The 27,949-nt window shown below is 35.3% G+C and overlaps 1 protein-coding gene across 2 annotated transcripts in view; it reads left to right on the forward strand.

Moving 5' to 3' along the window:
- The window catches only part of PREX2 (phosphatidylinositol-3,4,5-trisphosphate dependent Rac exchange factor 2), a 162,517-nt gene that overhangs the window by 88,398 nt on the left and 46,170 nt on the right, over positions 1–27,949 (forward strand). For both annotated transcript variants that reach the window (XM_015855722.2, XM_015855723.2), the window contains 12 exons: positions 406–523; positions 1,379–1,563; positions 3,886–4,047; positions 6,693–6,915; positions 7,223–7,430; positions 11,505–11,684; positions 15,094–15,188; positions 17,289–17,371; positions 17,713–17,803; positions 19,265–19,393; positions 24,871–24,912; positions 27,238–27,455. In XM_015855722.2, the coding sequence (XP_015711208.1) occupies positions 406–523; positions 1,379–1,563; positions 3,886–4,047; positions 6,693–6,915; positions 7,223–7,430; positions 11,505–11,684; positions 15,094–15,188; positions 17,289–17,371; positions 17,713–17,803; positions 19,265–19,393; positions 24,871–24,912; positions 27,238–27,455 (1,734 nt within the window). The remainder of the gene's footprint in view (positions 1–405; positions 524–1,378; positions 1,564–3,885; positions 4,048–6,692; positions 6,916–7,222; positions 7,431–11,504; positions 11,685–15,093; positions 15,189–17,288; positions 17,372–17,712; positions 17,804–19,264; positions 19,394–24,870; positions 24,913–27,237; positions 27,456–27,949) is intronic.

The raw sequence follows: 27,949 nt of genomic DNA on the forward strand, positions 1-27,949 counted from the left end.
ATCTGTCAGTCTTATGGAGGAACTGCAGATTTTGCAAAGCAAAAATTTTTTCTCTATATTTTTTCACGATTTCTTATCTCAAATATTTCTCAATCTGCAGTTGGATTTAAAATGTCTTAGATTATTTTTGGCAGAAACATGAAACCGATGGATGTCATACTGTCACAGATTTGCTACTGCTTCATGACAGTATATTTTAAAATAAATAAGTGAATTGAAATGCTTTAACCAAAGCCAAAATTCTCCGTATTTTCAAAATACTATTTTAACTGGGTTCAGAAGGTAGTAGAGATTATAATAATCAGGGCACTAAATTAAGTATTCCATCTTTGAGAGCATTTAGACAATTTACTACCAATTGCAATTGTAGTTTTTTTGTTTTTGTTTGTTTGTTTGCTTTTTTAGCAAGACTCTATACAATGGATTTACAACAGCATTGAAAGTGCACAGGAAGATCTTCAGAAAACAAATGCCAAACCCCCTGGTGATGATGGAGGAGATGCCTTTTACTGCAAAGTGGAAGGTATATGGTGCTGGCTTGATTTTGTTTTTCTCAGAATGTTGGTGTAAGTAGCAAGGAAAAGACAGGCAGTGGTTTGTCTTTATTTTTCAGAGATGAAACTTCAGTCAGACAGTAGGATGTGCTTTACATAAGGGTTTGCTTTTTTCTGCATTAAAAAAATGTAAATTTAACATGCTGTTCTTTGAAAATTGTTATGTCTCATTAAAAAAAAGGGGTTTTGTGAACACTTTAGGAAAAAGCTGTTCAATTTTCATTTGTAATGCTGGGAATTATCTGAATTGTCACCACTAGTAATCACTGAAGGTTAAATTAGATGAGGTAGTGACTACTGTGTGAGAAATAACAAATCAGCTTTCCTTCAGATTATTTTCAGGCAATTGACATTTAGATAAGTCTGGATTCATATGCATTAATAAGGATGATAATTAAAGAGATGGCTAAGGAGAATTTTGTATTGTCTGAGTAAATGCTGACATAGTGGTTTCATTTCTGGACATTTTCATCTGACTTATTTTGAATTATTCAGATTTCCAGTTGTTTTTTTTTTTGTTTGTTTGTTTTTGCATTGTATAGCTCTAAATTTTAAGGGAAATTGAATTAGTCCCCTTCAACAATGACTTTTTCTGTGAAGAGTCTGTCGTGATGTGTCTGTTCGTGCAGTAGCAGTATTTTAACATTTATAAACCTCTTGGCATTCTGATTTTTAAATCCCTCAACTCCAAGTTGGGATATTAGTACATTTTCAAGTAGAATCATTGGACCATACCTATTCCTGGAAGGTTTTCCTCTGTCCTTTTTATTATTCATTTTTCAATGGCCAGTGCTCCTCTGCTGATTTGTGTTTCTTTATTCTAGAGGTAATTGACAAGTTTAATACTATGGCGATAATAGATGGGAAGAAAGATCATGTAAGCCTGACTGTTGATAATGTTCATCTGGAGTATGGAGTGGTTTACGAGTATGACAGCACAGCTGGAATCAAGTGCCATGTGTTAGAAAAAATGATTGAACCAAAGGGATTTTTCAGTTTGACTGCAAAGGTATGAAGCAATTTTTCTATGTGTTTATTATTGCTAAGCTTAATACCAGTGTAGCAACATGTTTTGTTTTCTGCTTAGGATTGTATGCTTTTCATTTAATATCTTGTAACCTTTGTTCCTGTTACATTTAGAAGGATGATTGTGTACTCAGGAAATAAAATAAGTTATGATGTGGTTATAAATTGAGCCTCTAAATTGAGCAAACATTAGAGAGCTTCAGTCTTCCATTCTTCCTACGTCTTTTCCTATCTTCTTAATTATCAAATAAAACTTCAAATAAAGTTGAAGGTTTCAAAACTTTGTGAAGATAGGCACTAGTTTCCAAATATGGTTTTGATGAAACAAAATAGCATATACAATTTAAATTTGTTTCAGTAATAGAAGTAGCACAGCATCTGTCTTTTTATGTTTTAAAATAAAATAAAGCTGTGTGTATAGTGGGGACTAGCAATGGCAAAATGCAAAACAAGTGCAACTTAAGAGTTTACACAGAAATTTTTTCTCAGTGAATATTTCCAAATATTAAAACATGCAGGTAATGAAAGGGATTGTGAAGGTTTTTTTTGTTGATAGTTCATAGAATGGCTGGGGCTGAAAGGGACCTTTAGAGGTCATTTAGTTCCAGCTCTCCTACTGTAGTCAGGGTTGCCACCCAGTAGCTTAGGTTTGACAGACACATCAGTACATTCCTTTAAGACCCTGGGATGCTTGTCATCCAGCCCCATAGACTGGAAATGGTCTAGTTAATGCTAAAAATCACTGGCCTGAAAGTTGTTAGTTCTTCCTATATTCATAACAGCATGTGAAATGAGGTAATAATTACTAACTGCTTAAAGAAATACTTATCCACTGTTGCATTCAGGACTTTCAGTACTCTGATTCTGGCCATAATTAATGCTGTGTCATAACCCTTATTATTTAGGCTGGCTAATTATTCAAAGATTACACTTCCATATTGTTTTTTAATAATATGACTGTTAGAAAAGTGATAGTGATCAAAAGATGTCCAGTGATTTAAAAACAATAACAAAATGAGCAGACCCCTTTTCTCAATGGCAGTAATGATGGCTGTAGTGGCATTTTATCAATAACAGCTGTCTGTAAATGGTTCTTGGTGCTCTGTATGTAAACTCTGCACTTGCAGTAAGGTATTATGCTTCTCTTCATTTCCTTCTCTCTCATCTTGCCATGTATTTGTTGTTGCTTTGCATTTGTAAACATCTCTATTCTGCATCATATATAGTAGAGTGAAGTAATACTAGATTGCTTTCTGATCCTATGCAAAGCTTTACTGTGTTTTGGTGACAAGTAACCAGAGTTGTATTGCAAAAGTTACTTAATTTTAATGCAGTTAAGACATTTTTTTCATCTGTCCATTAAATTATTGAAATAATATTACTAATTAAACAAAAACATTGCAAGTGTAACCAAAATTATTGGGATATTTTAATGCAGGAAGTACTCATTGTTGCAAAAGAGTTAGTCTTTCCTCTATCCTCCTGGGGACAATTCAAACCACTTCTGTTTATATGTGTTAATCTGGATTTGGGGTGCATTTATTAGACCTTTGTTAAGCTTTAAATGTTTGCTTTTCAAATACATTTATCAGAGGTTCGATGCAGCTGCAATAGGCATCTCCCATGCTCCATCATGCAGTGAATTTCAGTACCTGAAATAAATATTCTACTCAAAAAAGCGCTGTATACTTCCCTCAACTGTTTAAGGTTCCTTTCTTTCAGTTTTCTATCATCGCTTGCTGGAACTATTTTTGTCATAGCAATACTTCAGTCTTTTCTGGCCGGTATAGCTTATTCTGTTCACTATTCCATGTTTTGAAAAGATTTTTTTTGCAAAGAATGAAAAAAAGGAAATCACTCAGATTTATTATATGCTTGTTCATTTTTTAGAAAATATTCATTACATGGCATTACATGTTTGCTACAACTAATGAATTGGTTCATAAGCTCTTTGTAATATGTGCTGCTAAAGTAATTACAGTAGATGCTGAATTTCAGGTGAGCCATGTTGGTTGCATTAGTAGAAAATTAGTAGTAAATCCATTATGAGAACTCTCTCATAACGAGAAGCCAAGTGAAACTACTTGTTATAGGTATAATTTATGACAGTGACAAATTCAGATAAACATTTCTTGCTTTCCAGATTTCCATTGTTTCTTGTGATTTAGTTCTGTGAAGGTAATGCCTATAATGTTAGAAGGCAACTGAGTATCTGGCTTTTTCAACCTAGATTGTAGGGGATGATAAGTAAAGGGTTCTTTTAGTCATATTATTTCATAATGTGATCTTGTTTTTAATCTCTCAGATTCTGGAAGCATTGGCTAAAAGTGATGAGCAGTTTGTGCAGAACTGCAACAGCCTCAGTTCCTTAAGTGAAGTAATCTCTACTGAGCTTCAAAGTAAATTCAGTGTTATTTGCAGTGAGAAAATTGAACATATCTACCGAAGAATTTCTAGTTATAAAAAGGTATGGCCTGCATGTCTTAAGCTGTGTGACATTTGTCTTTTAAGGGAAAATAAACAAGCAAAATTGTATCATTTGAATAATTCTTCTGAATGTTTCTTACAGTGAAAACAATATGGCTGAAAGATTAGCTATATTAGCCTAGATTAGCCTTAAATGCCTAAACTGAGTTATTACATAAATAGTTTTTAAGCTGTGCTTTTTATCATCCCTTTTTTAGACACTTGGTAGTTCATATCCTTTCTTGTTTGCTGTGTTCAGCTGCAAATAGAATCAGCTACATATTTCCTACAAAAGGGCTATTGTTCTTGATCAATATTGTGAACTGGCAGATTTTAACCAAAGATGAAGTGATAACAGCAGCATTGTTTTTCCTTCTAGTACATTTTAATTTTAAATATTAAATTGTTATTCTTTCATTCATCTCTTATGCCCTTCCAGTTAGTATGACTTTTACAAAACATCTGCTTATTAGGAATTAGGGACTAGTTGTAAGAAATCTCAGTTGTGACACTTAAAAATTTATCTGTCCTGATACTTCATATGCTGAAAGTTGCATGCTTTCTAAGGGAAGAGGAGGGAAGCTTGTAAGCATAGTTCAGTGTGGGATAAAGACCAAAAAAAAAAATGGCTTCCAAAGACTTGGATAGGGTAGTCTCAAACAAAAAATGGAATAAACTCAGGAGCTGAATCGCAGAAGGATGGATTAAAGTGGTACTGATACTGCATTATTTAACATCCAGGCTCTCAGCCGTTTGCCTGAACTACAGATTTCCATGTTTCTAAAAACAGTTTAAATTCAATATATTCTTTTGAAAACAAATTTCTTAGTTGTAATATTAATAATAGCATATGTAGAATTTGAGTAGCGTGAGGTATTTTATACCTATCCTCTAGTAAAACAATATATATGTATATATATAGAGAGAGAATGATGTACAGTTTCTTTATAGGAGGCCAAGACAATAAGTGAAATTTTATTGTATTATGCTGGATGTGAATAAGCCGTGGGGAGGTTTTCATCATGCTTGTTCTGTCTAGAAAAATATACTTGATACCAACTGCACTTTAAAGCTCATCCATTGAAAGATCGTTAGTTTCACAGTTAGAGCATTTAATAACAATTAATAATGCAGTGAATTTCAGGAACAGATAGGTCGTTTTCTTGGCAAGGTAAAGGTAACCATAGTTACAGAAGACTTTCAGAATGCCTGAGCTTGGCTTGGCTCCTGGTTTCACTGTGAAAGTTTGAATTCTATAAATAGAAGCCCCATAGATTTCTGCAGTTCCTACTATTATTATTTTTATCAGAACATTTTGCTCATTATAAACTTGGAATCTAGTACCATGAGTCCCAGATGTTTCTCAACACATACATGAAAATAATTTCGGGCCTGACTTATGACCTGATTAAATCTTAGCCAGGCATTTGGTCTCTCTGGAGAATGATGTGTGGGAGACTAAGATGAGAAATATGTACTGCTTGCAGAAACATTTTCATCATTGAATGTCCTTAGTGCCCTTAACTATTTGTACATTCTTCGCCTTTGAACAATTCCATAATTGGATTTCTTCTAACCTTCCAGATCATGTTCTAATATGAAGATTTAAATATGATTTATCAATCAAGAGTTTACTAAGCTGAAGTAAAATCTCACCAAAATAAACAGAAATTTAAATTCCAGCACAAAAAAGCTGCTGCTTGTCATAGGGGATATATCTTGATGCAGCTAAAGTGCTAGTCAAAACCTAATTGATTGAATTGGCACTGACTTCAAAATATTCTTATTCTTGAGTTATGCTCCTTAACTGACTTATTATCGAAGGTCTATGCAATATTATCTTTCTTTGCACCTTGTTCTGTCAATGGATACAACCGAAAAGAGCCTGGCTCCACGGTCTGTGCAACTTCCCTTTGAGTATTTGCTGTTGATAAGATTCCCTCATCCTTCTGTAGGTAGGCCCAACTGACTGAGACTGTCTTCACAGGTTCTCCAGTTCCTTCATCATGTTTGTGGCCCTTTGCTAGACACTTTCCAGTTTGTCCAGGTCTCTCTTGTACCAGGGAGACCAGAACTGGGCACAGTACTCGAAATGCAACCTCACCAGTTGTGAGCAGAAGGGAAAAATCTCATTCACCGACCTGCTGTCAGTAGTACTAGTGCACCCATGCTTACCACTAGGGAGAACCATGTCTCTCTATGAAATTCATAATTTATAGTTGCAAATTCTTTATTTTCTGTATTCTTTATCAAACTAAAATTTTAGAATTTTTCTTTTTAGAAATTTGTTGAACTGTGTCTATGTCAGGAAATGTGTATAAATGTCATGTGAAATACAGCACTGGATCATAGGGTGTACATTTAGACTTCCTCTCCTGGAACACCGTTTAGTATTTTTTGTATTCCAAGGAAAATAAATTGTCTTCTTGGTACAAAACTTTTTATATTCATAAAAAGTATCATTTACTTTAAAAAATAATATATATATATAAAACTTTATTTTTTTACAAAAATGGGATTTAAGAATTGAAGTATAGCCAGTGTTATAGCTTTTGTTTTCTAGTCATGTAGTTAAGGTTTCTCAGATGACTGCTGATATACCAAAAGCTGCTATTCAAAATTTTGTGTTTTTTTCCCCATTTCTAGTTTTCAAGAGTATTAAAAAACAGAGCTTGGCCTACCTTCAAGCAAGCCAAATCAAAGATTTCACCTCTTCACAGCAGTGATTTCTGTCCAACCAATTGCCATATAAATGTAATGGAAGTCTCTTACCCTAAAACCTCAACTTCTGTTGGAAGTGCTTTTGGTGTGCAGTTAGACAGCAGGAAGCATTCTTCACATGAAAAGGGAAATAAAAACACTGACCAAGGTAGGCCAGTAGAGTGCGAAGGAACTAAGTCCAGCAGTTCTGTTACAGAACCATAAAACATTAAGTCAAACCTTTATGAAATCCTGTTTTCAATATTTGTTTGCTTTAAAACATAATAAAAGCTAATTATAATTTCGTGCCAACTTTTTACTTAATTATTTAGACTTGCATGTGGAAAATAATGTGCAAAATTAAATAATTACACGAAGCTTCAAGTGGGTAAATATTTCAAACTTTATTACTTATTTTATTTAATAAAAAATGTATATTAGCATATATAAATCTAACTGCTTTGCATTTTTCCTAGGTAAACTGAATCCTATGATTTATGTTCAACATAGCATTACTACTATGGCTGCTCCTTCAGGACAGTCTCTCAGCCACCAAGAGGGTCATGGTCTGAGGTACCTCTTAAAAGAAGAAGATTTAGAAACACAAGATGTCTACCAGAAATTGCTGTTCAAATTACAAACTGCACTGAAAGAGATGGAAACATGTGTCTGTCAGATAGATGAGTAAGTGGATGCTGCTGCCTACATTTGTTTTAAATTTTTCCATTGACGGCATTAATGAATCTGACCATACGTATAATGGAATCAAAAAATCAATATTGACTGATGAAGTTGTAAGAATTGCAGAATTTTTCTTTCCATTTTTCCTCTGGATCTATTTTTTACCCATTTGTTTGTAGCTTTTTTGTGGTATGGAACAATTATTTTGAGGTGAGAGAAATATGAAATACATATGTCAACATGCTTTCGCTAGGATCGGAAGCAAGAGGCAGAGCTACATAATTAGCTTCTTTATAACTCATCAGTGGCCAAATAGTCCTGAAGATGAATTTGGTGGCAAGTTATTTTTTACTGATAGGAAGATTATTAGCTTATTAGACATTTTTAAAAAAACAAATTAGCCTTAATGAAGGATTCTAGGTTTAGAGCTGTGCTTGAGTGATTAGGACACTTGATTAGAACATGGGATGCTCAGTGTCACATCAGAGTCTGTCCTAATTTAGGATGATGATTTAAAATGTACTTTTCCAATTGCAAGGTAAGCGAGCTGACTGTTTGGGTTGAGGGTGAAGAATGATAGGTGATTCTGTTCTGAGAGGTTCCATGTGTGATATGAATGATTCTTTTTGAAAATACAAATTGCATAATTATTTTAATTTAAAAGATGTGTTAATTCAAATCAAATTAAAAGTGATTCCTTTCAGTTTAGAAAGGTGGTATATCCTTCTGTTATTTTGTAGACCATAAAATAGTTTATGCTGTCATAGTTGTTTCTGAGTAGGAATCTTTTTGTATTGTTGAGATGGAAAAGTAATAGTTACACAGTAAAAAATTAATTGTAATGTATGGCTCTGTTATTCTGTGATGCTTAGAACTGCTGAAAAAGAAAGAGGGAAGCCAGGACTAGCTGGGTGAGAGCAGTTGAGGAGTCCGTAGTGTATTGCATCAGAACTCAGTTACAGCTACTAACTACCTCCTGAGGTAATATTAGGATTACTGAGAAAAAGTATAATGAGATAGAATATTCAAACAGGTCAAATATACTTAAACATGTAGATCCTTGAACTTTACAAAGTCTGTACAGCATGCTTTTTCATTTTGACCTGAGCAACAATAACATTCATGACTGAATTGCTCTGTTGCTCTGTTGTGTTACAGATCTCTCTGCTCTGTGCTAAGATCTTTGTCCCTGCCCTCAAAATCCAGGGGCGGTGATATCTGCCCAACCTCTCCTGTTAGTGAATGAAAGAGAACTGAAAAAGATGTGTGTTTCACCTGAAAGAGCTTGTGAATTATGGGTAGGGGATGAGTAAGAGAAGATTGTATATTCCTAGCATCATCTCCATAATAACTTTCATTATGGATCCTCAATAGGAAGTATGAACGGGAAAAGAAAGGTACAAACAAAAAGGCATTTATTCCCTTCCCACAGCCTTTCAAAGCTCCTTTGACTCCTTGTTCAAGTAGTTTAACAGTATCACAGTATTTCTTTAGTACTGTTGCCAGTTGCCTAGCATTAACACAAGAATAAGTGCCTCCAGTTGTTTTCTTACACAGTGACTTTATATTCTTGTTTTACATGCAGTCACCAGCCTCCCATGATCCCAGGTGTTTTTTGAAAGATATCTGTCGGGGAGCTTGAGCACTTCCTGTTCTGCATGGATTGAGGAAAAGTCAGAGCAACTTACAAGTTGCATTGGTGGTGGTTTTTGGTTTTTTTTGGTTTTGTTTTGTTTTTGTTTTTTTTCTTTTTTCTTTCTAAGGGAAAGGGGCTGGCTTTCCATTCTTAATTCTCAGACTGACCATTACATCTTTTGTTTCTGACATACTTGCAGAATTGTGTTTATTTGGGTTCCATCCATATCAGATTAGTTCCATCCATGAGGATTTTGGTCAAGTTTTAAATATCTGTGTTTATTGGATATTTAATTTTAATTTTTTTTTTTTTTTTTCCTTTTCTGTAGTTACAGGGACTTTCTGGCTATTAGTTACTACTCATACATGTATTTCTCCTCTGACAGATGGATGTCTAATACAGTTTTGTTTGTGGTAGACCATCTCCAAAGAAAATACAATGTGCATGTGCTATATTTAAAAAGAAGTAACACTTGAGAAAATAAGTCTGTTTAAAATGATTGATGTGTTTTTCTGAGACCAGGTCTGGTTTTGTGTGTTTTAGACTCCCTGAATTGGGTTTCTAAAAGCACTTCAGTGACCTCAGGAGCTCCATCTCCAGAGCTCTGTTATCCAGAGTTCCAGCTTTCGTTCATAGTAGTTCAGCAAAAAAAAAAAATTCCTTAGAAAAAGAGCCTGCATGCTGGGAGAAAGCGAACAGCTCCCTTAGGAAAAGCTCCAGCTACCTTCATCAGTCTTTTTCCAAGATCTTGGCAACAGTGACTAAACAGTCGCATAAAAGAACAGGATATAATAGTCTGTCTGTTTCTTGACAAATAATTACTCGGGGGAAGATATTTTCAGGAGCTGAAATAGCAATTCATTATGCTTGTTTGTTTCTTACTCTCGATTACTTTCTTGCAGAACAAAATCCACAAGAAGTTACCAGAATGTATCTGTCCAAAGGCCTTTTCTTTTTTATCCTAAAAGGAGGTGATAATGGAAACATGAGAAAATAAGCAAAGTATATATTAATTATTATTTACCTCATCTTCCAGTGGACAGTGCTATAGGGTGTTCTTGAAATTGATCTCTTTGGAAAAGTTAGAATCACTTGCCATGTGTTTGTCTAATTCCTTTTTTTTAGTATTTTGAAGTTCAGAGCATTCTGTACTTAGCAGTATTACAAAGAACTGATTTTTTAATATTTACATTTTCATAACACAAAAGGAGAAGATAGATCAAACTGAACACCGCTGTAAAGTGCATACTCCATCTTCCTTCCCATCTTTGTGATATCCTGCTAAGAGATTGCTTAAGTGATAGGGAAGAATTGAGTGATGATTTAACACTGATAGGAAGCACTAAGGCATCGTGTAGCACACTTATGTCTTTCTAGAGGATGAATGATTTTAAGATCCAGTAGAATTATTTTTATTGTATACATAATTTATCTACATTTCAGTTACAGTTAGGATCAGTACCTTTTCCTGTATGCAGGATACACATATCTGATACATAGATTTGTCAGTCTGTCTCATTAGTTTTTAGTAGGAGAAACCCACACAGAAATGATAATGAGTCCAATTTCTTGGTTTCTTAAGAACTCAGTGTCATCTGATTTTAGTGAAAAATTACAATTTAGAAAGAAGTTTTTGCAAGAAAAATGCTGCCTTCCAAATCCAAACACTGTTTGATAACAATGTTTTAATGGAGTGTTTCAATAAGAGAAATTAAAAAAGGGTAGTCTGTATTATCTGTTCTGATCTTGAAAGTAAATGAGAACATCTCATTCTCAATATGAATTAATCACTCAGGAATATCATTCTTTTTTGCTTCCAATATCTGTGCAGTTTCCAAATACAGCAGTTTGTACTGTTCTCTGTTCTTGACTGGATGTCATTTTGTGCTCTTCACAGAAGCTTGTAGATTAATCATCAGTTTTACTAGTGATAGTGACTGAGGCACTTGGAATGTGAGGAAATAACACAGGCATATTAATAAGAATTCTTAAAATGTTTTGAAAGAGTTTGTGATGCAGGCTCCTGTATCTGCTACAGTAGTATTTGAGAAAATAAATGTTTTTCACAGAGAAATAGTTTGTTTCATTTGTTGCCTTGTTTTGTGCTGAGAAGCACCTGATTCATGCCTAAAGGTAGTTCCATTAATATAAAATGTCTCCAAGAATAGGCTGTATTTAATCCCCAAATGGAATCTTGCTTTCATAGAGGATTGAATAGTTAATTAGTTTCATTGATTAAAACATCATCAAGTCAACTGTAACATTTTTTAATAGGAGAATATACCACTTTTGTCCTTTGTTTAAAATAGACATGGACTGAATTAAGGTAACCTCATGACATATTATAGGATAATATTTGGAAGATGTTGATGACAAATACTCTGTTGGTGGATTGTTTTTGAAATCACTGAAAATCTTTATTTGTATTTGTTGTCCCTCAGCCTTCTTTCTTCAATAACATATTCTCCAAGATCAGAACGTAAAACACCTGAGCCTTTAATACCAGCAGACAGTGACAATGAAAAGGGGGAAAGGAACGGAAAGAAAGTCTGCTTCAGTGTGACAGGTGATGAACAAGAAGATTCTGGTCATGATACTATCAGCAACAGAGATTCTTACAGGTACTTTTACTAATAATATTTTTGTTTGTCTGTCAAATGAATTGAGCCTCTGTGTTTGTATAAAATCAAAAAGAATATAAAAACAAGTGATTCTGACATTTCTAGAATGACTGGCATCAAGATATGTTACAAGACATGTAAAATAAAATTGTTTGCATGTAGATTAGCTATTAGATCTTCAGTATCCTTAAACTTAATAGGATATTACAGACAGAGCTTTAAAGCTTTTCTATAGATTACTTGTAAGCAATAGAAAGTCTACATTACGATGCTCCCCAGCAAAATCTGAATGTTTGCCATGGAAAGCAAGGGGCCACAGCCACCATTATTGCTGATCTCAAGGAGAAAAAATGTCTGATTCTCAACACATATTCTGTTTCTTCTTCCAGTCAATATTATGTATTATGTATAGCAGCATCATACATCTAGAATTCATAATGCACCACCTTCACTGGGAATTAAAATGCAAAGAAATTTGAAAAGGAAGAAGTAATTATAGCAAGCACAGGTCTTTATAAAGACAACCGTCTGATGCTTAGAGAGAACTGGTTAATTACACTTGATGTAAAATCTAAATTAAATTTTAGCAGAAGTGAATTAAGGCTTTATTGTACAATGGTTTCTCCAAAAGTAATGCTTAATTTAATTTAATGCATAATTTATTACGTTTGCCCACAACAAGGTGGATGTTGGTGGTACGGCAGACTAGAGGTTGAACCTTACCACCAATATTCTGTTACATTTCGTTGCCATGTGACAGACGGCAGCAGAGGGGCAGTCTGACAAAATGGTGCATATGAAGCAAAAGTGTGTCACTAAATTCCTCCTTACGGGAAAAAACGGCATTGATGTTCATTAGTGTGAAAGGGAAATCAGTGAGGTAGTGGGCGGTGCACTTCAGCAGTGGTAGCAGCCATAGTGGGTCACCTCTGCTGGTGCAGATTTTTAAGAGCATGGCATGCAGGCTTTTCTTTGTTTCTGGTGAATATGCATAGCTAATGATGGTGACTGTGTTGGAAAATAGTGTTCTGTCATTCAGACTTTATCAGCTGGTGTTATTTGTTCTTTGTGTCAGTTCTAGTATCCGTGGAAATAAATGGAAGGCATTACTTTCAGAGCAGTGAACCGTGATACTGAACACACATAGATTAATCCGAAACTAATGTCTCCTGTTTATTTCCATGACTATGTATGTTCATGATCATAGTTCATTATTGTAACTAGAAAGTAGAATTTTTTTTTTCTTCCTTTTTAGACTTTTTTTTTCCCCCCCAGTTTGTTTAAATAATTACATTAGGCAAAACATGAAATTTTCAGACCCCATTATGACATTATAATAATTACTATGCTAATTTCAACTGTTAGAATGCCCTAATTTTATGTTGTAGAGCCTCATTCTATAACACACACTCAAAAAAAAAATAAAAATAAAATGCAGACTGATATGGCATATAGTTGTTATGTGTAATCTGTTTCTCATTTTCCCATGTTTCATTTTCTCATACTTAGCACAATCCTGTTTTAAATAACCTTCATCTTCCCTTTGGGGACTTTTGTATGTGAACAGAATGAGTTAGAAAACATTTCTTAATATCCGGCCAGAAATTCTTAATACTCCTTGGTCTGTTCATCCACTGTAGGGACATGTTACTGATGTCTATACTGTTCAGTGGATTTGATTGTAATTATGCCACATTGGTTCAATTTAATGTTTTCCCTGCTCGCTTGTAGCTGAGTAGGTAAGTTACCATGCCAAAAATTGTAATGGTGACTTCTATTTTTACAAAAACAAACAAAACAAACAGGAAGCTTATGAATGAATGAATAATTGTAGCAAAGTATGTAAAATATATCTATTTATGTCTTGATTTATTGTACACCCAGTTCATGGAACCAGAGCTAATTCCTTACATTGAAGTGTGCTTTAGGTACATTTGTACTTTATCTTGTATTCTCTGGGGTTTTTAAGACTCCCTCTACTGGGTAATTATTTGATCCTTTCCTGAATCTGGACTATCTTCTTGAAGTGAATAAATCATTTACTGTTGAAGACTTGGAATTCAATTTTTTCTTCATAGTTTTTTCAGTACAAAAGGTCAAGTTTTACTCTACGCTGCAAAAGTAGATATGTTCTGTGTCTATTTTCAGTATGGAATAATTTATTATTGGGAGAAAGGATGAGGTGAATGAGTGTAGTATCTAGGGCAGAGAAAACAGCAGAAAAAAACTCTCAAATTTGAATCCTCAAATCTCCTTTTTAGACCAATATGGGTGAAAATTTTCATGCATAAAAATTTGCACTGAAGTTATATATGTAAATGTGTACATCTCTCATAGTATGAACATTTGAAAAAGATGTATTTTGATGTATATAAGATGTATTTTGGATGTGTTGTGGTTTAACACCATGCAGCCCTTTGCTCACACCATCCCCCCCCACTTCCTGGTGGGATGAGGGAAAGAGTTGAAAATAAACAAAGCAGATCTCTTGTGCTGATACAAAACTATTTACTAAAAGAAAAAGGATAATAGTTGTGAAAAAAAATATATGTGTGAATGAATATGACAAGTGATGCACAAGCAATTGCTCACCACCCCTGACCAATGCCTGACTAGCTACCTTTTTGCAAGTGGAACAGATGAGATGAACCCCCTTCAAAAACTCCATCTGCATAATGTTGTATAGCATGAAATATCCCTTTGGACAGTTTAAGTCAGCTGTCTTGATATTGGCCCAGCTCCTTGGGCCATTCGCTGTAAATGGCCTTGGCTCTGTACAACTTCGCAGCTTAGCAGCAACTATAAACATTGGTGTGTTATCAACAATGTTCTTCTAGAATCAAAATGTAGCATCATACCAGACACTCTGAAGAAAGCAGTTCTGTCCCAGCTTGAAACTAAGACAGCCTGGTAGAGATAAGTAGTTTGGAATTTGAATTTCTCTGCTAATGAAATTGATTAAATCTGTTTTAAGCCCAATATGAGTTCTAGTTTGGAAGCCATAAACCAGAGTACTTGGTAATACTGTAATAGTTATGGACTGAGTACAGAATTTGAATGCAGAGTTACTGAATTGTTTGAGGAAATAGATTCAAACACTGTCACTCGTAAGAAAATTTAGTTGTTTCATGTTGAAAGTATACATTTTCACTCTGCAAATGCTTGCAATGCAAAGGTAAGAATGAATATGGTATCACTGAGTTAGAGAATCTAGTTGTCTGCATTGTACCATGACTGTAAATTATGATAGCCTAAGTAGAGGGATCTTTACTGTTCATAAAAAAATTGTAAGGAGCATCTCATCATTAAGGTCAAAAGCAGAAAAGGGAAAAAATATCCATAACTTTGATATAATGACAGTGTAAAAGGACATGGCTTTATTTAATTCTGCTTTGTTTTATTTTTGAAGTGACTGCAACAGCAACAGAAACTCCATTGCATCATTCACCAGCATTTGTAGCAGTCAATGCAGTTCTTACTTTCACAGTGATGAAATGGATTCAGGTATGTTTAGAAAAGAAAGCTATGAATCTGTCATTGGTTCCTTTTACTCAGGTTTATTCTTTTCATTTACCTGGCAGTTTTGTTGCTGTTTTCATTATAAAAATTCCCTCCTCCGTGGTAATAGAAGTGTGTTGTTTTGTTTCTGCCTAGCTAGAGCTGCGCTTAAATAGTCCTTCTGTGAAAGAGAGACTGCATTCCAGCACCTCTGTAGATAGACTGAATTAGCTGGAGCTCTTAGAGTGACTACTTTTAACCACTTTCATTCCCTGTCCTTGTCAGGAAGGTTTGTTATACAGAATAAAGAGCATTTTAGGTGAATACAGAATGCTTGCCCAGCTTGTGTCAGCATCCAGAATGCAGGATATGGCTGTGTATGTTTGTAGGAAGGAATGTGAGACCACATAGGAGAACATTTTTGTTTATGCCATGACAAATTGAATTTAAATAAATATAGCTGCTAATAGGAATGAGATGAGATTTAACTGTATGTAATACAAGGTCATATACTCAGGGACTAATAATAAAAATATTTGCTCTAAGCTGTTAGTTTATCATTTGGGAATGATTTAGAAACAGAAAGAACTGGGCATATTAGTTGAATGTGAGCCAACACTGAGACTTAATCATAAGGAAAGAAAATTTTAGTGCTGGTCATCTCACGAGAGGTGGATTTTTTTAGGAAATATTTTGACATTATGCAACGTATTTGAGATACCTTATGAATGATGTAATTTTAGTCAGCTACTTTCAAGAAATTTGAAGAGTGGAGAGCGGGTACAGAGAAAAGAGATGAAGAAAACACAGGGTCTTTATCTTCAACCTAGTATACTGACAAACTGATATGACCTAGTGAAGCAACACTCAGGTACTGCTTTTAGCTACCTGAAAGTATAGGTGTCAAGTGCAGATACAGTGTTAATGACGATAGGTACTGCCACTCAGTGAGCTCCCATACTCTGAGTGACTTAATTTTCTTCTGCTTCCAAAGCTAGCATGCCTTATTTCAGATTGGAGTTCTGTGTTACAAATAAAATCTTGTGAAAGGTTATAACTGCTGGCTATAAGGACATCTAAGAGAGCTGAAAAGAAAATCAAGGAGACAAAACTGCTGTTTAAGTGTTTCACTGACATAAGAAAAATGAGACTCGATTGACCATGAATAAATTTGGGTTATAAATTATCAAGTGACTACTTGTTACCTGTCACTGTAACAGCAAGGGGGAAAACCAGTTGTAGCTCAATTTTTCATGCTTTTTGAAAGAGTTCGGCTTGCATCATCTGCCTTCTGAGAGTGCAAGTGACTGAGGGCAGTGACCTAGGAGAGTCCTTCTTTGTGTTGTCTTAGAAAACAACTTTCTGTATACCACTTATACCACTAAAAGCTTTGTATCAAATGCAGGGTTTGATTACTGTATTCTTGTTTAAGTGTAAAACTATAAGAAACTGCATATGGCAGGGAGGTTGAAACTAGATGATCACTATGGTCCTTTTCAACCCAGGCCATTCTATGCTTCTATGATTTCAGTAGTAAGAACATTAAGATTGTGAAGAGTCAATCCCTATAAAAATTCCATGATTTTTGGTGACGCTGTGATCTTCTCAATTACAGGTTCCCACTACTTTGCTGGGTCTGTGTTGTCCAGCACAGAAGAATCTTGTGTTCTGATCATAGGATCACTGGGGTTGGAAGGGACCTCTTAACATCACCCAGTCTAATCCCCTGTTCAAGCAGTCATCTAGGGCACACTGCATAAATTCACATCCATTTGGATATTAAATATGATCCTTTCTCTAAGTTTTATTTTTATATTATTCTGTGTGCCTAATCCAAATTATGTGGGGAAAACAAAGCCATACTGTGGGATTGTGCTCAAGTAACTTGTAGATGTTGTAGTGAGGAACATGATTTAGTGGGGAAATGGTGGTGGTAAGTGGATGGTTGGACTGGATGATCACAGAGGTCTTTCAACCCTGGTGATTCAATAATTCCATCCTATGATTCTGAGTAATGTGCTGTGTTTCACTGCCTAGAAAATATGGAAAATTTGGAAAATATACCAAACCTTCTAAACAATTTTAAATTTTAAAATATTTTTTCAGGCGATGAACTTCCCATAAGTGTTCGAATCTCTCATGATAAACAAGACAAACTCCATAGCTGTTTGGAACATCTTTTTGGTCAAGTATGAGATTATTTTTTTTGGCTTTAGTAGTAACATCCATATTTCAGCTACAATGTCTCTAGCTATTTTTTATTTATTTTTTTTTTTTACTTTTGCTTTCCACTGTTTATTGGGATGGTATGTATTTACTCCTTCTCCTTCTGTTTTTCTGAAAATAGTTAAAAACTGCAGATTAAACAGGCCCTTTTATTTAGTAACATTCTCTAACCCTGGGATTTAACTACAGCAATTAGGTAAGAAAGCATCCAAAGCTGTTTTCTACTAGTCTGTGTTTCTCAAATAGAGAATTTCACATCTGTGCTATAGATAACATCTGTCTCACAGAACTTTGTTCACAACAGGTTGATTCAATTGTCAGTCTTCTGAAAGGACCAGCTGTGATGAGGGCCTTTGAACAGACAAAACACTTTACACCGGGCCGAGGCCTACAAGGTAAAAATTCTGTCTATCTGAATCAAAAGGCAGATTGAAAAGTATATGGATGTGGCTATGTACTCCTTGAGCAGGATGTTAAAAAACAGCTTTGCTTATTTTTGCCATATTCATTGATAATTGATTTTGGAAAATTCATACTTAGTGGAAAACCTGTTTCTAACACTTCTATTGCACAATATATTTCATCTGTCTTGGAAGGTCACCTTTAAATTGTAGATTCTCAACTGACTATAGAATTGCTGAGTTTTTTGAAGTAAGAGGCTGATTTTGTGTCTTGCAGGTGTCTTTATTACTTACTTGTCTCAACTTTTGAAGCAGTTTTTTATCTTTTTTAATATGTTTTGTAGGCATTTTTGCACATATTCTATTGATGAAGTTGATGTACAATTTGCAAATGTAAATTTATAATCACAGTAATATTCATACCATTTATCTGCTTACATAAATATTACTGATTTAAAAACAAACAATGTAATCTGAGATATTCTGCTACTACTTACATAATTGCTAAGCCTGAATGTGTTAGTAGGTGAGTGGTGATAGCCATAAGATTATGATGAAAAACACTATGGACTTTTTTTAGCAAACAGTTAAAAGTAATTAAAAAGAAAGGTCAGTGGGAGGCAGAATGTTGTATTGCAGCGTATAACTGTGCAGTAGGTTTGGTTTGGCCCTGCCACATGTCTTTTCACAAAGAAAGCTAATTGTAAATGGCCAGAGAGCAGGTCTCTGACTTCTGTAGATCACCAAAATCCCACTGAAGTCAACAGAACATAATTACCAGTGACTGGGTCTTGTGGAGCCTCAAGTACTCAGTGAGTTTGTTTGGGAGTCAACATAAAATCTTCCTCTTACTTACCTTCTCTTTTTCCATTTCCAATTCTGGGACCAAGACTACGAGAATGAACCTAGAGCATTTGTGCTTACTTAAGTTTCTCAGTGTTTCAGCCTAAGCATGTGACCAATACGTTAACCTTTCAGTGATATAATAAATGTTCAATTAGTCACAAGGTATGGACAAGCTGAATGTTTTATTCTTGTTATCCATGAACTTCTGGAACAGTACCAGGGACACTCGTATGATTTAAGAGACTAGGTCAAAGAATAAGTAACTTTGTCTTAATTAAAATTTAATTTTCTGATTGGATTAATTTTGCATATACTTGCCTCTTAAAGATCCAGGCCCTTTCTTGCTCCATGAAGACTGTCACTTTATTGTCTTAAATGCCTGGTTCAGGAGTTATTTTTTTGATTGCTGCTTTCTTTCTCCTTTGACTAAGTGGGGAGCTTAGACAATTGTTAGTCAATTGTTAGACAGCTGTCAGTCTGACTGTAACAAGAGTTAAATAAGAAGACCCCTTCATGTGGTGTGAAAGCATTTAGGAAGAAATAATGCCTTCCTGTGATTTTTGTCAAGAGATTTATACAGAGAAAAATATAGTTTTTATTTTCGCATAGAGTTTCAGCAGGAAATGGAACCGAAGCTTAGCTGTCCAAAGAGGCTACGACTTCACATCAAGCAAGACCCTTGGAACCTTCCCAGCAGTGTCCGGAGTCTTGCCCAGAGTATCAGAAAATTTGTTGAAGGTCAGTAGGAAAAGCATGGCCATAAATGAACGCTCACTTTATGATATAGATCCTGGAAAAGGGAAGGGGAAAAATACAATTGCTTGTTTAAACATCTGTGATTGAGGACTTTTTTTGTGCTTATATTAACAAGGTTAGTGGAATACATCTCAGTTGCCTGATGCTTACCCTACTGATGTTAGATACTGAAAGGAAGAGAGCTTTCAGATAAGTACAGGGAATTAGGCTGATTTGTCATCTTCGCAGGACAAATGGGGCTTTCCTTGAAATTATAATCCTTTTTTTTTTTTTATTATTATTATTTTTTTTTTTTGTACCGTCTTAAATGGAAAGATGAAGACTCTGCAGAATAACTTTTGGCCTGTTTCTTCCTGTTACCTGTTTTTGTTCTGGAATCATTATCACTTGGTCAGTTGATCACGTCCAGTACCATTATTGTTATTCCTTTACCTCCCTCCCACCATTGTCTAAGAGTTATTTAGTGCTCTGCTCTTCCTTGCCACTAACTGACAGTGTGATCTCTGGTTTCCTATGGTCTCCTGGCTTCACAAGAAAGTAACATGGATTACCTCACCAAAAAATCTTACCTGTAGCTTCTGCTTTATTTCTTGTACTGTTTGACAGTAATACAGAAATAATGAGCCAAATGATCTTTATATTTGCACTAAGAGTCTATGTGGGAACAAAGAATTGTGTCAGGTCTAACTTTAAACATACACACAAATCATTTGTCTTTCATTTTCTTGGCTAATTTCCATGGTGCCCCATTAAGAAACAGTGAAAAGTTGAATCGCTGGAAAAGAACTTTCTGAAAAATTTTACTAAGATAACCCTCCAGAAACCAACCCATCAAAACAAACTCCTCCTCATCTGATTTTTTTTTTTTCCCTCAGATCAAAAACAATCATATTTTCAGACTTTAGGATAGTAAATTATAAAAACAACCACAAGAATTTCTCCTGTTCATAGGGTCAGTCACAGTGGGCTGACTGTCTGATACTAAGAATACATATTTTAATGTTGCCACAGAGTGAAAAATGAATAAATATTTTTGGTACTTTTTTTTCTGAACTGTTTCTAGTTTCTATCCGCGCATAATCAAATATTAATTATGGTTTCTTTCAGAGTTTGGGAGTAAAGGAAATATCTTTAACAGTCTTTCACTGCCCCTATTCTAAAGATTTTCTGAAGTCTGACAATCTTTTTTATACATTGTTTACCTGTAAATAGCATTAATAACCAATTTCAACATTGGTGTTGTACCCTTAATATTGGTCTGAGATTATTCAAATGAATTTGGTTTTAAGTCTAGTACAGAAAGAATATCATGGGGGAGTTCAGCAGGGTCCAAATGAATCACCACCTCTCCGTTATACGAGATTTCCTTTTTTCAAATGCTACTATAATGTAATAGAGACATTTATCGGAAAGAGTCTTGAAATGTACTGACCATTTTTCTTGTGTTTCAGAAACTAGGATGAAAAATAGATTTTCTCTGTTAATAATTTATAGTAGGTAACTTTATAGCAATTGTTGTGCTTGTAAATGGAGCATGGCTCAGAGATCAGAACATGAAAAGGCATTATTCTTCTGGTGTTCAAGGACAGCATGCAATCTGGTTTATCTTTACTCATCTCTGTGTCTTGGAAGTTATCTGCCAATTTTAAATATTCTTGGCTCTCCCGTTTCATCCATGTCACCTAAGCATTTGTCAGAGATTTGTAACACCGGTTCTGTGCCATCTTTTTAACTAAATAAGTTGTTTTATGTATAACTTATCATCTGAAGCTGTTCATTCACCATTAATAATCTTCAAAGCTTTCTGCTATATGGTGTTCATTTTTCTTAGTTAATTCTTATTCCTCCCCATGCTTATGCACTCCTACTTGGTCCTGAGAATCTAGAGGAACGTTATCCAAATCTTCATCATTTTGATCTATCTGTGGTACCAAGGCCTTCAAGTAATGAGAAGGATACCTGAAAGCAAAAGATTCCTGTGGCTTCCCTGGCACAAATAGTGTGAAGGAGAAATAGGAGAGTGGAAGTGAATAATTGCTTAGTTTACAAGGCATGACTGGACAGGTATATTTAATTCAGTGCTGAAAAGATTCAGAGCAGAAACGTGGCCCTCAGGCAGTTTTGGAGGCTGCTGTCATTTAGACAGGCTTAGGCTTGTATAAATTAAATGTGAGACAAAACCAATGGCTGCATCTAGCTAAAATCAGATGAGCAGAAAGCAAGGTTAAAAATGCTATAGCAGCTAAATTTCCCCCTCATATCTGCATTTTTCTTCTTTCTACTTTTGCCATTATGTTTCATGCTCACATATGTTTAGGATACTCAGAAGATTTCTGCTCTGAGCTGTTTCTGCCTGGAAGCTTAATGCATGGTACAACAATTCACTTTCTTTTTTCCTCTCTCTTTTGCCTTTTTTTCCTTCTTCCCTCTTATTTCAGAAGAAATAAAGTATGTGCTTTATTTGACTGCTTGATTGGGCTTAAGCCTCTTTTGAGCCAGTTGAAAAAAGTCTTGGGATATTCAAAGCCATCTGAAGTATTGTCATGTTTGTTCCTAAGTAAAGGATGATATTTCAATAATCAAAAAGATGTATTTGTCTCCTATATCAGGTTCTAGAGAAAGTAAGCAGAGGAAATCACAGATAGAAAACCACGGGGAAAAGATAGTTGTAAATAACGTGCTTAACCACTACTGATGAGTGTTAAAGTAAAGCAAAGATGGATGCATTCAATAAATACATCCCTGTACTGGAAACAAACTCATTTTTATTTTCAGAAATATGTCACCAGCTATTGTGATATATATATATTTACTTTTCTGTTGCCTTGTATTAGATTAGACTGATTAGTAAATTAATGCAGAAGGAAGGAAACATGGGATCCTTATGAAAAAAAGTCCCAAGATCTAGGTATTAAATGACTCATTTAATAGTCATTTAGCAGGACTAGGGGAAATGGTTTTAAGTTGAAGGAGGGAAGATTTAGGTTGGATGTTAGGGGAAAGTTCTTTACTAGAAGAGTGGTTAGGTCCTGGAAACGGGCTGCCCAGTGAGGTTGTGGATGCATCGTCCTTGGAGGTTTGCAGGGCCCAGAGTTGGCACGGGGCACAGGGCATACTCCTGAATCTAGTAAAGGTGTATGTTTGGTGGCCCTGCCAGGCAGGGGGGTTGGAACTACATGATCCTTGAGGTCCCTTCCAACCCGGGTCATTCTGTGATTCTGTGATTCTGTGATTTGCTTAATATGTATGAAGAAATGGGAAAACATAAGAATACCTTGAGGATGAGGGAATGATTGTTTTGACCTGTTAATTTTCTTTTTATTAGTTCTGGAACACACACACAAAAAAAGACAAAAAACAAAAACAAAAACAAAACAAAACAAAACAAAAAAAACCAAAACAAAGTAAACCTTTCTTCAGAGTAACTTTAAAAGTCGTGGGGATCGCTTTCTCTCTTGTCAGTTGTACTATCATGTAATTAGAGAAGGAGAGTTTACTATGGTTGCAGTAGAAGTGAGCCCTGGAAGGCTAATCAAGGTGATGGACTTGAAGAGTCCTGTGATTAAATAGCATACAGATTCTAGAAGGATTTATCTGCAGGTAAGTAACTTAAGGAATAATGAAAGTTCTCACTTAGAGTGACTGGGCCTACTAAATTGTTATACCAAAGAAGGTGAAGACAAATTTTTGGCTGAGGCAGATCTTGGAAGATGGAGACAAAAGTTTTTCTAGCAAGGACCAAAATAGCCTGATGGGGGGAAAAGAAAGTTGAAAGCATCTTTTATTGTGTAACACACAATCTAAAGAGAAATTGCTGGAAAGTTATTCTTTTCCACATGCCACATAGAAAGAAGGGCTGAAAACTTCTGTAGCATTTGGAATTTATTGAAAAACAGATGATTGACAGACATCCAAGGTTCTCTTCTAAACCCCAGGTAAGTCTCCACTTAAACAAATAATCTAAAAATATTCTCTTCCTTGAGGGTATATTTTGAAATGGAGAAGTCTTCTAGCAGTGATAAAGGCAAATTGATGTGTCCTGTAGTTTTCCTGTAAGGAAGAAGTTGTTATTTGTAGATACCTCAAATGCTTTTGAATTTGGAGATTGAGCAACTTTCATATAAAACAAGCTGCAAATAATAGCCTCAATGTGTCTAAATTCTTCAGATAGAAAATACTTTTTCCTGTATTGTATTTTCAGTTACTAAGCTAAATGTTCAGTGGAGTACACCTCAGCTGCCTGCAATTTGAAGTTATTAGTTTCTCTAATTATTTCTCACTTGACAGAAAGCAAAGGCAAAGATTTTTCACCATGCAATTTTAAAGACTAATCATTAATGTTGATTCTTGTATTTAAGATTCTGTGGGCAGGCATTTTGGAAGCATAGGTATTGTTAGTTCCTTTCTTTGTGTACAGTATGGCTGAAGAGGAGGCTTGAAAGGTTTTGGTATTTCTAAGCTTAGTCACCAAATATTAAGTGTCACCTTTAGGGAAGATTCGAGCTTTGAATAGGTATGGTCAGACACAGAATCCAGACTGTGCTGTTGATACTGTCAATTCCATCACTTGAGATATAAGTATACTCCATAACAACTGTTTGCATTGCTATTCTTGGAATAGAACTGCATAGGAAATTGGCTTGTGAAAGAAAGACTGGCAAGATGTGAAAGAAAGCATGTGAAATAATGACGTGTACCTCAGGCAGTTACTGCATAAAAACCCATGTGTTGTAAGTTTGACACTCTCTGAGATTATGGTAACTCTAGTACCAGATAGATGGGAGGAATCACTTCCTTCAACATGAAAACTTTGTCAAATCAAAAATGAAAATGGGAAAGAAAAGGGTTATTTTGCTTTCTATATACTGGATATTTTCCTTTCATTAAGGCAGTATAAGTAATGTATAAAAAGTTTTTGTCAGTATGATGTTTGTTAAATTTGTACCTTTTGATTCATAAATTGTCAAGCAAAGCCAAATCTTGAAGACAGAATTAAGTGAAAATGTGCTTTCAAATTTTTCCTGGATACTTTGGTATAGATGAAAATGTCAAGTTATCCTCATGTTGAAATATGTAACCAGAGTGCAAGGGGCAAAACTGGAGTAGTGTGGGAGTTAATGAAAACAGATCTTGTTTCTCAAAGTCTTAAGACAGAAATTCTTCATATGTAGACTTGCATTGGCCAGCTGGTACATGTGTGCTCTAAGGCAGGAGTTGCTTCTTTGTGTGTTTTTTTCTCTTTGTCGGTGCTTTTGATGCTTATTGGTTTTATCAAGTCAAATGTAAAACTTAGTGAAATTGAAACTTAATACTGTTTTGTAGGTATAGGATAGGATGGCATACACGAGAACCTGGAAGCTGCTTTTATATGGAAGAATTTCAAATGCATAATTATGTTGGTGAAAATCCTTTTAACTGTAATGACTTCAATATATTTCCTTTCTCCCTTTTTCTTTAAGAGGTGAAGGCGCGGATACTCTTGGCACTTCTTGAGTATACAGGTAATTTTACTGATTTTTGGGAAGTGACACTGGAAATTTTTATGTGTTTGTTTTGTCAGAATAGAGAAAGGGGTAGAATATAACATATGATAACCTGATAGTAACCAGTATTACTTCTCTGTTTGCAGTAAAGTTTCCCGAAGGATACAATTCCCAAGATCATCCTGTCAGACACTGCACATTCAGTGTTTAAGCAGAACATATTCTCTGGCTATGCAGTTTGAATTTTGGTAGATGAAATAGCTGCCAAATTACTAAGCTTGTGCAAAGTACTTTTGCTGTCTTTCTTCTTTTGTGCTCTTCCCTTTTTACCATCTTTTTTTCTCCCACTTCAATCCCAACTCTTTCCAGACTTGCTAATACAACTTGTACCTTTCCTTTTGTCATTCTCATACTGTGTACCTGAGACACCATAATGGAGTGCAGAATACTTGTTCAATTGAAGTTTTTTTTGTTTTAATATCCTTGCTTTCTGGAAGGGATCTCAGAATTCTGTGATTTACTGTAACTTCAACTCATACAGCTTCAAGTGCACAGCGTATGTATATTTGTCTGCAAAAATACATGAACTAAATTAGTAATTAGTAAATACTACCTACAACAGAAGATTCATTGTGCGATTTGTAGGTGCATAAGTGACTAAAAAGCAGTCACTGTAGAAGCTGATGGTTGTAACATCATGTTATTATTTCATGATTTCATGACGTTTGATTTTATGAAGGAGAGTATAATATTTCTTTTTCGTATTTCTTCTAGATTGCATAAGAGGTTTAAAATATTTTTTTAGATCAGTTAAAATAAGAAGTGACCTGAAAAATCCCCCAAGCTTGATTCACCCTCCCATAAGCTGTTTTTCCTATTTACATGATTACTGAAGTTCATAAATTCTGTAATTCATTTTGTATCTGTTTTTTTGATAAAAATCCCAAAGGGCTCTTGTATGCAGAATCTGATTCAAGTAGCATTAGATAAGATTTGGAAATGAGGTGTCAGAGGAACAAGAGGGCTGCTTCAGAAGCAGACATTATGGAGGAAGGCCCTGAATGTCATCTGCTGTTAGACAAATAGTGATAACACTGAGTGAGGCAAGGTGAGAGAATGCGTTTTGGCCCCAAATCCCTAAGCACTGTGATGACATTGGAAAGGTTTAGATTATGTAGAAGCCAGTGGGATTTGTGAAGCTGGAGGAGAGTGGAGTTTTTAAAGGTGAAAAGTCTGTTTGCACTGGATTCTGAATAACTTGAGAGACTGATGATGGAGTTATATTTTAATAATCAAAATTGAAAGGTAGAAAAAAGGACAGAATAACATTCAAAAATACATGGAGTCCAAGAAAAGCATATTTTTAAGGTCAAAATTAATTTTGTGACATGCAAATAAATTGCCAGCCCCGAAGAAATCTGGAAGAAGAGGTAAATCTCTTAGAGGCAGAGGAACCTAAATTGTGGGGAAAGGTCTTAGGCTCTGGAAAGACCTCTGTCATCCAATCTTCCTCTCTTACTATGAGAAACATTAAGTCTATCTGTACCTTCTGTGATTGAGGTTTGCCTAACAGCTTAGAATGATAAAAGTACTTAAAGATTTTGAGGAATTTGAATAAGGAGGAAGTATTGAATAATTAACAACAGGATTTTGAGCTTTATTGAGAACGTGTTTCTTTTTCTAACTGTTTTCACTTCTAGCTAACCTGATGTCTGTGCCCTCCAGAATAAATTGATAGATTAGCTAGACCCTATTTTAAATCTGCTGCTAAGGATTCCGTAGACCTTTACCTAAAGACCTGTCTTGGACTTTCCTGACTGCATAAATCTCTGCTGCTTCCTAGATACATGCTGCTGCCTTGTGCTTTCTTTTCAGATTTCATATTCATATGATTGTGTCCTGCTAGAAACACTTCTATACCCCTTGTCTGCTAATTATGGCAGACAGGCTTCATCTGCCCCACACAGCTGGATGCTGTAAAGTTGATGAGATGACAGAGTCATGTTAAGAGTTTCTGCCTGTTTTTACTTTCCTGTATCAAGTAAATGTTTTTGTGTCCTGTTGGCTCTCCCACAGCAGCTAAGAGTTGTGACTCACATCCATCACCTTCTAACTTTTAAAGTGCATGAAATTGATGGAAATACATGGAAATCTGAAGTGGAAGATGATAGTACTGGTCATGAAGTACAACTTTTTTGAATAATATTAGGCTGTAAAGTTGTCATTATCTTGGACTTAAAAACAAGTTATTTTAAAGAAAAAAAATCCAGTTACTTTCCTATTAATTAATCTTCTGCTCCATCTCTGCTTTGCTTTTCCTCTTTTGTCTTTTATCCGTTACAGACAGCGAGATTCAACTCAGGCGAGACATGGTCTTCTGTCAGAGTCTGGTGGCCACAGTCTGTGCTTTTTCAGAGCAGCTTATGGTGGCCTTAAATCAGATGTTTGACAACAACAAAGAATATGAAATGGAGACACTGGAGGCCAGCAGAAGGTGGTTGGAACAGATAGCGAGTGCGGGTGTTCTCCTTCATTTCCAGTCACTGCTGTCACCTAATCTGGTAAGAACCCTCACAGAAAGTACTTGCAAACAGCCGATGTTTGTTCCCCAAGCACTTAAACACTCTTTGTTATAACTGTGTTTCTCTGTGTCCTTTGTGATTTGCTTGTCACTAAATTAGGTGCTATTTGGGAAGCTTGTAATTCAGATAATTACAGATATGGGAGATGTTTGTGATATGGGAAATATGTTATTCATAAAGACAGTGTTACGTTTGTTTTAATTAAGCAGATAGTGAATGTACCCACGATTCCCCACTGCTGTTATCGCTGTTCCTTAGTAGTGAATGCAGTATTAGGTGATAACCAGAATCTGAGCTTGCAGTAAGTAGCAATGCAGCAGAAATGAAATACACCTTTTGGATACCTTTGAATGACTGGATATGCTAGTCTGCGTTGCCCCTGGCACAGGGCAAATTGTCCTAGTCTCTTGGGATAATTGAAAGTCTGTTATTTCTTCACAGGCTTGGCAAAGAGCCATGGCTTACAACACAAT

The sequence above is a fragment of the Coturnix japonica genome, chromosome 2 (assembly GCF_001577835.2).
Source record: "Coturnix japonica isolate 7356 chromosome 2, Coturnix japonica 2.1, whole genome shotgun sequence".
In the NCBI taxonomy this organism is placed as follows: Eukaryota; Metazoa; Chordata; class Aves; order Galliformes; family Phasianidae; genus Coturnix; species Coturnix japonica.